Below are 11,740 nucleotides of genomic sequence, written 5' to 3'. Positions count from 1 at the left end.
AACTTTTGACCTCCTAATGGAATACATGAACATTGTTTATTTATAATTGTAGACAATAGTAGTCAAAGGAGCGCTGGAGAACGTGCCACGATTTGTGTAGTCATTTTTGTATTTATACATTTATCTGTGATGGATAAAAGAAACACAGTCTGTATTAAAAAAACAACTACAGTAGGTACTACAGCAAGAGTGAATGTCCGGAACAAGAAAAAACATGCAGTGCAGGCATGCAGTATTTGACTTCTGTGACAAAACTCCATATAGTTCCACGTTTCTTATTGTGGAACACTGCATATATATATATGTGATGAATTGATAGTCTAGATAGAAGTTTTCCTAAACTGTCAATCACTCTTATCAGGTGAAAAAGTTATGAGCTTCACTGATATGAAGAACTGATATGAATTTTTCTTTCAGCCACACCACAAAAAAAGAAAATACATGTGGTATCTTGGGAACAAGGCTGTAAATGTTTCTTGAGCATGGCTTAAGAAAAGAAGGGGTCACAGGGAGGCCTTAATACAGATCGTTTTATAACGTGACACTTTGACACCAGGGGTCTGGGGAAGACTACAGCTTAATTAAGTTGAATGTTAAAGGATACTATAGAGTTCTTTTCAGTTACACCTTGATCTCTCTTCAGTCCATGTACCTCAGTATGAAAATAGAACTTTCACAGCTAGTAATTACCACATAAAACTGTCATGTAAATTGAACCAGACCTATTAAATGACAAATAACAGCCTGTACGCCTCCAGGGCACTGAGTTGCATCTCATAGTCATAAAGTACACAATGGATTTCAGTACAACTGCTCCACTACGGCACTCAATGAATGATTCTCAATTATAAATCTCACTTTGTGAGTTGTCTTATCAATATGTAATGTGTTTTCCAGAGGCGCCGTGATGATACATTGCATGTTTCGTTACACATTACAAAAAAGATATTGCAACTCTGGAGGCAGTCCAGAGAAGAGCAACCACATATTTTCTTGGGATTAAAGAATTGTTCTACACTAAAAGCACTGAACCTTTTTAGTCTTGAACAGAAAAGGTTACGAGAGGACCTGATTCAACTATTCAAAACCCTCAGACATTAACAAAGCAAACCAGTGTACTGTACTTCTTCCAAATGAACGGTGAAACCAAACCAGGGGATGCAACTGAAAGCTCTGTGAAAACGCATTTTAAAATGGGACTTTGCAGTGTCTTTTTTGTACAGAGTCTGGAAAGGCCAGCCATGTTGTTGAAGGAAATCTCCTTCAAGAAATTGCTGGATGAGATCCTCAGATGATTTAGCTCCTAGCAACAAAACAGAATAATAGCCAAATGGCCTCCACTTGTTTGTAATCTTTCTTAACTTCTTGAATTCTTATACAGCAAAAGGAAAAAAAATCAATATTACATTCAAATGTGTTGCTACGTAGGAATCTATCATCCCTTTTGATTGACAAAAGAATCTGAGTTTTAATATACAGTGATATTTTAATTGAAAGAATCTTGTATTGCAAACACTACAAAGTTCCATTTAGAAATCCCACTGTGAATGAAAGGAGAAAAAGGAAACCTTGTAACTTAAGAAGAAATAATGTGCCACCTTTCAAGGGAAATATGTGTTTGAAAATTATACTGGAAAAGCATGGCAAGCCAAATTAGTGACCCAAATCCATAGGGTTCTTCATCAGTGTCTTAAAGGAAAAAATATCCCTGGATGTCCAGTTCAGTAATCATCTCACTTTCTTGTTTGATTACATTTTGTTTTTGTAATTTTGTTTGGCATTCTTTCGCTTGCAGATTGATATAAATATCTACAGTATATCTACAGTATGACGAGCAAATGCCTACCAAGGAGTCACACTCTTCCTTTATACACCTCAGTAGTAATCCATAGCAGTTTGGAGAAAAGCCATTGCACCAAGAATATAGAAACCTCTTCTTTTTTTTTTCCAATCAGCACAACATGGATATTAATACTAGATGATTTGCTTTGGCACATTACTCAGCAACATCAAGGCTGGGTATATCTTTGTAATCCTGCAGAAACAATACTTCTTATAAGTGAAGTGATGGAGTCCTATGGGAGATCCTTTATCAAAGGCCTGACATTTTTCTTTTTTTTTAGCAAAACAAACGTCCCATTGAGGAAAGTAACACGGGAAATGAGTACGCTGACTTTGACAAAACCATATCTGACAAATGTAGATGATAAGATTTGATTTCACTGCTACCACTCCACCTCCCTACCAGTGATCACTGTATAAACAATAAATCAATGTCAGGCCTTAGCATTCAACAGGGCCATCAATCTGCAGCTGTAACACTGAGTGGCATGTGTGCAAGGTAGAGTTCCTATAGGCCACTGTGCTCTGCAGACTCCCAGAGTCTATCCAAGCATGTGGATTATTGATAAGAACCGCCGTCTACATGAAAACTGAATATAACAAATCTAAATTGCTAAGGATTGCTTTCAAAGGTCACTACCAAGGCTTTTATGTGGTACTGTGTGAAGAAATTACGCTGTCAAGACTGCAAGATAAAGACCTAAACACACAAGAAGTGTTCTTTCTTTTGAGCTTTTTTTATTTTTTTTAAATTAAAATCCTCTCAGTTCGTTTTTTAAGAGCAGATAATTCTTTAAATAGGCTAAATTCAAGAAAAACAAAAGCTGTCTATTCCACCGTATTCAATAAATGTGCCAATTAGACCAACTAAGGAGTTTGTATTATAAAATGTACTACAGTATGTACTATATAATCCTCTTGCTGGCTGCTTAACTGTCCAGTGAGGAGCCAACAGCTCTAGAATTGTCCTAGCAATAAAGATGAATAAGAGGTCTCCTTTGGGAATGTGCAGGGTTCATGGACATGGAAATCTGTCTTTTGCAGTTGTCCTTAGAAAAATGAGACTTTCCTCTGACTGTAATAAAAAGTATTTTTTATAACATACTAATAGAATTAGGAACAGGAGGTAGAAACTTGTGGGAAAATTCTGATTAACTTCAGCAGCAAACCCCTGGAAGTTTTGTGAAATAGCCTATGAAGGCAGAACTCTTCCAGGTCTAATAGCTGACCAGTGTTGTTGTGTTATTGGTGAAAGATTTTTATCCTGTGACTCTCATGTTCAAAACAGGGTTCTTAAAGAGTACCTGGGGGAAAAAGAGGTGGAGCTGTCTTTGACCTTCGATGCAGTGGAAGAGAACGACATGGGGAATTATACCTGCTATGTGGAGAACCATATTGGACGCAGACATGGCAGTGTCATTTTACAAAAAAAAGGTAAAATTTGTTAAACGAAATGTCTCTGCAATGTGTCTCAGGGTTTTGAGGACTAGAAGGAACATCCTACTCCTTTGGGTAAGCACTCTGTAGGTGATATATGAGGCAGGTGATTAGAAGAGAAACAAATTTAGAATTACCTGTGCTCTGGCCTCTTTTCTTCAGAAAACATATGATTGCAAGATGGGGACTCCTCATAACATCCCAGAATTCTGTCTGGTAAAACAGCCCATGAGTTTGGGTTAACAAACCAAACATTTTTTATATACAGAGAACCACTGAATATTTCTGAGAAAATGTATAAAACATACACTGAATATTTAATTGAGGGAAGATTGGCCTATAATTTTGTTCCAGCTAAATCTTGTTTTTACTTTCTATTCCAAGGTCAATTATGGGATGGCAAATTGCTAGTCTCTGAATAGCAAGAGTACTTTTCTTCCCATTTTCTCGCTCAACAACAACACAGAATACTGAAAATGAAAGAAAATCTGCTGTGTCATTATGGTTATTCAAGTTATTTAGGTAATATTTAGACTTTTGCTATGAAAGTGAGCATCAGACCTACTCTCTGTGTGCTGTAGTCTTAGCATTCGAGTTAAACTGCTTGACCTAGCCAATGCAGACATGCCTATCAGTCTAGATTATGACTACTTTTATTGACAAAAAAAGTGCATTTAAAGCAAATGGTAAGCAGACATGTTGTTTGTACACAGTGAGTGAGGAAGCCCAGAAGTAAAACACATTTCTTTTGGAAGCAACAATCATAAATATATTAATCAAAAGGTCCCTCTTACCCTCTTAAAATGGCTGATTCATTATCTCAGGGCCATCATTTTACCATGACTTTCTCCTCATGCAAGAGTAACAACTCATTCAGTAAACTCTGGTGACCCTGTAGGCATTTCATTTATTCATTAGTAAAGAAAGCTTCATGATTTGAACCCCTTAATATAAGTCCTAGAGCTACAGTATACTGTGATATAATCATGCAATGAATTTGGGGTATGAATATTAATTTGCTCTTTGTCCAATTACAATACTATAGGAGACATACTGTAAGTACTGTATGATACTTATATACATACAGTATAGACTGTATATCTTTAAAAAAACACTTTCCAGGGTTGTGGTGTCTTTTTAAAAACATGTATTCACTATGAATTATGGAAATTAATTGTAGTTATCTTGGGCCATTTCAGTTAGGAAGCAGAATTGTCTAAGACTTCTAATATATGCATTTAGAGTTACAACTAGCAGCCATGGATAACTTGCTTTGTCCTTATTAGGACCCATCAGCATGGCATTTCTTTATATGGTTCCACCAGAAACAGAAAGAAATACAGTGTAATTCATATTTATTTCCATAATTACCAAGTTTCATTGGTATTCCTTGAAAGATATGCTATACTGTATATAAATCCATGTCACAGATCATATTTGCAGTAGCTGTGTTACGCTGATAAGAACAAAAAAAGTTGTCTGTAACTGCTAGCTGTGACTATATAACTAGAACCAGCCTGCTCAGTTGTGTGAAACCAAAGGAATTAATTAGTATTCATCCCAAAAACAAATATAATTAACTTATTCATGGCCTTTCATGTCTACCTTTCCATTATTTGTCCGTGTTTAATAACTGTGTACCAGATTATTAAAGTGAGGTACAGTATATGGAAAAAAAGGAAAAGGGAAAAACAAGGGCTTAGATCATGACGTAACCTAGATTATGATACCAAATTCTTAAACTACATGAAGTACATTTTCAAAATTAAAAGAAAAAACTTTTATTTTCTTAGGAATGTAGCCTTATTTAGTATGAACATCCTCCTAACTTTTATTCTGTTGATTTGCTTTCAAAACAAGTACCATGTTGGCTTTACAAAAAAAAACAATTAAACACATTGGAACATTTAATTTATATGCTTATGCATAAGAGTAATAAAGATGAGCATATTCGATAACAGGATAGGAAATCTGAAAATGTGAACTGTTTCTGTTAAAAATTGTGAATTTGTTAATTTGTATGTAACTGTATAAATGCTGACATTTTCATTTCATTTTCATTTTCCTCAGGGGACTTGTGTTTGGTACAAATAATATTTCTCTTGTTACAAAGCATTCAAGGTTCCTGATGAAGCTTTAGAGACCTCTTCTGGCAGAAATATTAAAGCATAAAACTAAATCAACTTATTTTGATTGTATTGCTCTCGGCCTGGTGCACTTCTCTTTGATACAATATATGTACACTTTCCTTAATAACAAAAGAAAATGCTTATTGATTGAAATCTGTGGTAAGATAATAGACCTTGTGTTAAATGGAAGTAATATGAACATCCCTTGTGCTTTAAATAAATGTTAAAAAACAGAATGTGTAATGTTTTTAAGTAAATAACACAGTGTTAGAATTAGAAAATTATTCAATTTTGCCCAAAGCTTCCATAAATGTTCTATATTCTGTACCATCTAGATTGGCTTCTGTTTTATTACTAAAACAATTATATTCCCAAGAACTGAATACTCAGAATTCAAACCTAGTTTATTAAAATAAGAACAACCTTATATTGTAACTATTGTATATAGATTGTCCAAGTCAGTTATCTATCAGTGTGCTTTAGTCCATTACTTTCTATTGACCTTATAGACTGAGGTTAAAGTGAGGCTGTGTTCCTCCTGTCTTAGAGAACAATAAAAAAATGACCAAATTCCAAAAAAAAAGGTAATTGACATTATTCTACCATTGCACAGCTTATAACTGTCATATGTTTATTTTACAGGCTATTACAATGTAAACTCAGAAAGCAGTGTACTACTGTATGCCTTTGTCAGTTGCCACACTTGGTTTCTACAGTAATGTAGGAAGGATACTGCTGAGAATGCAAAGATAAAAAAATGTATTGTGCAACGAAAGATGAGATTGATTGCTGGTATTTGTTGAATGGCAGAAGAGTCTAACCTGCAGTACGTGTGTGTTATTCAACCACTGTATTTTGAAAAGAGAAAGGGACATTTTCTCTCTCTTTTTACGTGCAGACATTATTTGGACAGATTTAGCTACAAATAAGGGGGTTGCATGAATTTTGCCGTCAAAAACTGCTACCATATACAGGCCCGATATACGGTATCTCTAATTTCACACTCAGAACACACCACTGCAATTGTCCCGTGTGAAATATTTCCCAGCCTTGGCAGTTCTCTATCTTGAATTGAATTCTCCTATCCATCCAAAATGCATCAGTGAGAGAAACAAAACTGTTATGTACAGTAACACTTTGTAGTCCTAAAAGTAGACAAATGCATGCTTCATATACAGTTTCATGAAAGCGTAATACCTGTTTAAATCTTTTCATTGACCCTCTTTCATCTTTGGCTTGTGCTTATGTTTTAGGGAGACAATCATTTGTTTTTTGGTTGTTCTGATTTAGATATGTACAGAGTGGAACTTGCAGGTGGCTTGGGAGCTATCTTGCTGCTGCTTGGCTTCCTCACTGCCATCTACAAGTGTTATAATGTGGAGATCATGCTGTGCTACCGACGGCACTTTGGAAGTGATGAGACTGAAGACGGTAAGTTGAGGGACGCATGCCAACTTCAAACAGCGAATCAGAACTGCACCTGGAGCTTGTAATTCTATTAAAGATTTACATAAAGAAGTTAAAGGATCTGTTACAGGTCTTGAGAAAAATACTACACATTGGCATCCTGTTTTTTTTTACGTTATGAGAATTATTCATTACCTGCTGGAAAAATTCAGTAATATTTTATAAACAGTACATTTGTATTTTTCAGTATGATTACAAACAACAGATGTTAACTTGCTCTGAATGTAAAGTATATTATTCAGTTTTTATTATTGTCCTAATAATACATAGAATAATGATAAAAGCCAAGAGAAAGCCTGAGAGAGGAGATAACCAACAGAATACCATTAATAAAGAACACAAAATATGTCACACACATTTACTTTGCACGTTCACTATGTATTTAATGCCCTGTTTTTGAACTCGCCTCTGATATTCGCCTCTTTTCTTCCACAGACAATAAAGAATATGATGCGTATCTTTCATACACCAAAGTGGACCTTGAATCGCTGGATCATGAAACCAGTGAAGAAGAGCAGTTTGCCTTAGAAATCCTTCCCGATGTCTTGGAAAAACACTATGGCTACAAGCTCTTTATTCCAGATCGTGACCTTATTCCCAGCAGCAGTAAGTAATTCTGTATTTCACACTTCTTTTTGCCTCAATGGAGTTTTTCATTTCAAACTCATTTTGTTGTCAGGTATTATCAAGTCAAGCCATCTCAAGGTCTTGTTGTTACTGTTTGCATTTTTGTTCTGTTTCTCTGTTTCATGCCTTTTAGAAAAATCATGTCAATTTGTTGCCGTATATAGTACTAACTATACAGTATATTGTAGTTTTTGTCTGTATTTCTCTGTGCCTACCAGCAGCTATTTATCTTGATTGCTTTTCTTATAAGAAAGGTCGATATGACTGTATTTGGGTGCCATCCAGTTAAATAGACAGAGGTACAAACTCAAAGTGGTGGAGATAATAGATATGCTGTGTGCCGTGGTTAATGTTGCCGAATCATGTTTAAGACTACTTTCCTGGTAAAAAAAAGTATTGTTTTGCCCCCATTAAAATAAAGCTTATAAAATTAACAAAAGTTAGATTAATTGATGTACAGATTCACCTAGTAGAACGAGTTCAGTCATTATTAATTCAATTAGTTACTCAGTTTGTTATTTACTTGTTTTCTAATGTATTAGGAGAATTATTAAAAAATTAAGAAAAAATATTTCTTTCCTCTATGCTGTCTATCATACTTAAAAAATGTGATATAGAAGTAGAAGTCTAATTAGAAATATATAATTAAATGCGTTTACTACCCACAAGCTATGGAGGTCGACATAGTGTAACAGCAATAGGATGAGTCTTTGAAAATATTGCTTGAAAATATTGTAATAAGGCAGAACCCATCATTAGCATGTAACACATTTACAAATCACACGAGAATCTGAGCAGATAACATCATTTGTTTATAAAACTAATTTGTATAAACAAGGATTCCTGGCACTTATTTGTATTAATTGATTTACATAATCATGAGCCTAGTAAAAAAAACTGTACAGCGCAGTGTTGCTTGTACAAATTGTGTTATTTATGCACTGCAAATTGACCATGAAATTGCAATGTGTTGTCGTTCTTCCATCATTAATTTTGTAGGAGCTAAGGAACATGAAGAAAACATTAAATAATCTCTCTCCTTATGTATCTATAGAATATGTACAGTATATAGTATACAGTATGTGTTCACAAACCTATGATCAAATGCACACTTGTAGAATATTTTTTGTACAGGCCAAAACACATACTATTGCTTCATATACCTGCAAAGATAGAATAATACTTCGGGGATTCTGATATGAAGTCAAATCAGAGTCACAATTGCTTTTGTTTTTTTTTTAAACTACAGAGCAGCAAAGAAATGGGTAAAAGGCAACCTCTTAGGCTTGCATTTCATGAGCCTCATACTGTATACAAACTTTTAAATAATACCTCTGGCTAACGTACTTAGCCATTATATTCATTAAATAAACAGAAGCGAGATAGAGGTTCCTTCTTTACTTGATTTAAAATCATTTTGTCCACAATTACATTGGAAACATTTGAACACACTTTATAACACAGCGACTTCTTTTCCCATTGTTCTTGAACATTCCGTTTCCGTCTTGTGCTCATCACGTTTCAGGGGGAGAAAGTACATTGAAAATTAGATTATCATACAAATGTAAATTGAAAGTGGAATACTACTGTGTCATAAATCGGTGTTAATTCACAGTTAGGATACAGACAATGTAATAAAATCTGCCTTTGGGAAAATCTATTAATTCTTTATAGGCTCTTAAAAGCTTCAGCATTACTCAATTTAATTCTTAAATAAACACTCTATTAACAATAATATAACAGTCATACATAAGGACTTTTAAGAACAGAGAAATGTATGATAATTGCTCTTTTTGTACAGTACAGTACAAACGTGTGACATAAACTCTTTTTAATCCTAATGTGCCTTAACTGAAACTGTTTAATACTTGATGGTTTTTAGTATTTTCATCAACAATCTTAATTGTAACATGATGCCTTTTAGTAAAATGAGAATAAAGTGAGAAAATGAGTTTGGCATGTTGTGTCCTCTTAGCCCTATGACAAGGAGAGCTCTCTCGTGTTACTTGGGGACCACGTATGGACGGCAGTTTTCCACAGATTCTAAATAGGATTCAAAATCAGGACTTTTCACTCAAGGACACTTGTTTTTTTTTTTATTCTTAAGCCCCTCCAGTGTAGCTTTGACCTTGGTACTTTGGATCACCGTCATCCAGAAAGGTGAATTTCCGTCCCAGTTTTAGGTCTTTAGGAGACTGAAGCAGGTTTTCCTCTGATTTGCCTGCGCTCTGCTCCATCCATTTTCCCCCTCAGTCTTGACAAGCTTCTTAGTCCCTGCTGGTGAGAAGCAGCCCCATAACATAATGCTGCCACCATCGTGCTAACAGTAGGGGTGGTGCTGACTGGGCAATGTGCTGTGTTCTTTGCACTAGATGTAAAATTTTGCATTTAGAACAAATGTTGCAATTTTGTTTGGTCTGACCACAAAACTAATTTTGTCACATTTTTCTTGTTTGTTTTCAGTGCTTTCAGTACCACTTAAATGTTTTGTTGCAAACTCCAAGCGGGATTCGAGACGTCTATTTTCAGGAATGGCTTGCCATTCTGCCATGTTGGCCAGCTTGAACCCATGGACATTTTCTCCTATCTCTCCATTTAACTCTGTACTGTAGTCAGGTTAACCTCACAGTGGAATCTCTCCTCTCCATTTCTAGCTACTCAGTTAGAAGGGACAGTGATCTAGGCAGTGTGTGAATACTATAACACACCTTCCACTTCTTGATGATCAACTCTGCCATGCAGGGATGTTCAATGTCTTTGAAATGTTTTATACCCTTCTCTCGATCTGTGCCTTTCTTCAACTTTATACCTGAGTTGTTCTGAAAGCTCCTTAGTCTTCATGTTTGTATCTTTTGTTGAAAATCACTAACTGGATGACCTTATAGAGAAAGATGGATTTATTCTGAAATGGTGTGAACCCTTTTATTGTACACAGGAACAGAACACCCAGCTAATTGTGTGGCTCATTAATGTAATCTTGAGCACTTAAGTTAATGTAGGTTTGACACAGCAAAGGTTTTGAATTCATATTCAGTCATGACTTTTTCATTCTTCTTTCATATTCTCTATTTACTTTATTTTATTTTTGCTTTGAATGTGTAGAGTAGGTGTAATATAAAAATGTTAATTGAGGCTCATGACTGCAAGTTTTAAAGCAACAAAATGTGAAAACTATGCAAGGGTCTGCATTCTTTTGCAAGGCACTGTAACTGATGTCCTAGTTAATTTTCAGTTGTTGGTACAGTATGGAGTTGGAAATAGGAAGGACATTAACTTGAGAATCGAATCATGATAAAAAATCATACTTAAGAAAATCTGATAAGACCTACAGTACCCTCTTTCAGGATGGCTGAAGATGCTACAGAAACATGAATAAGTGTCCATAGGCACATCTGGTCTAAATGGGGCATCATGAAATGGGGCATATGAAAAATATGCCTTTTGTTCATCACCCAGAACTGTTGTTTTTTTGTTTAACTTATACAACCTGCAATGCATAACATGGTTAACATTCTGCTGTATTTGTTTAAACAACAGTTACTTCTCTAGAGATCAAGTCACTGTTTAACATTCAGCAGCTCAAAATGCTTTTGTTTCCTAATTAATCTAATTCCTAGAAACCAAGCAAATTTTGGTCCCAATGCAGAATGCATACTGTTTAATTAAGCAGGCTAAGACAGCTGTGGTAATGTTCTAGAAAATATGACAATGTTTTCATTGATATGTAATAATACATTTTCTGTGGACTTCAACTTTTGGAGGCAAAGATATTATCCTAATCCTCATGGTGCCTAATATTGAGTTTTTTAGTTCCTTAAGATGTAGGTTGTAAGTAATGAAGTAACTCAATGAAATATCAGATATGTCTTAAAACATTTTTTTTTCTTTATGATATCTTAGGAAACATGATAAATGCAGTTTATTAATCTCAGAATAATTAAGTAAACTTTGATTAGAAAACATTCTTCTAGGGTACACAAAAGTGATATTATTGTAATCCTGTTGTACTGTAGTGTTCCATATGCTTTTTAGGAATAAGGGTTAGTGTTTAAAGACACAGCAATGTGGAGGTATGGTTTTGGGCTCTGAATTCAGAACTGTGAGGTTGGCACTTTTGTTGTACCCTTCAACAGGGCACCTAATAAGAACATAAGAAAGGTTAGAAAGGAGAGGAAGCCTTTTGTCCCATCTAGCCTGTTTGATAGTTGGTGGTTAATTGATTCAAGGATCTCATTGAG

At 35.0% G+C, this 11,740-nt stretch overlaps 1 protein-coding gene across 2 annotated transcripts in view; it reads left to right on the top strand.

Moving 5' to 3' along the window:
* Positions 1–11,740, top strand: part of il1rapl2 (interleukin 1 receptor accessory protein-like 2) — a 299,082-nt gene that overhangs the window by 280,302 nt on the left and 7,040 nt on the right. For both annotated transcript variants that reach the window (XM_088596851.1, XM_088596850.1), the window contains exons 8-10: positions 3,131–3,276; positions 6,699–6,839; positions 7,311–7,481. In XM_088596851.1, the coding sequence (XP_088452977.1) occupies positions 3,131–3,276; positions 6,699–6,839; positions 7,311–7,481 (458 nt within the window). The remainder of the gene's footprint in view (positions 1–3,130; positions 3,277–6,698; positions 6,840–7,310; positions 7,482–11,740) is intronic.

Source organism: Lepisosteus platostomus, chromosome 10, assembly GCF_059453375.1.
Source record: "Lepisosteus platostomus isolate fLepPlt1 chromosome 10, fLepPlt1.hap1, whole genome shotgun sequence".
In the NCBI taxonomy this organism is placed as follows: domain Eukaryota; kingdom Metazoa; phylum Chordata; class Actinopteri; order Semionotiformes; family Lepisosteidae; genus Lepisosteus; species Lepisosteus platostomus.
This window is presented reverse-complemented; position numbering and strand designations above follow the sequence as displayed.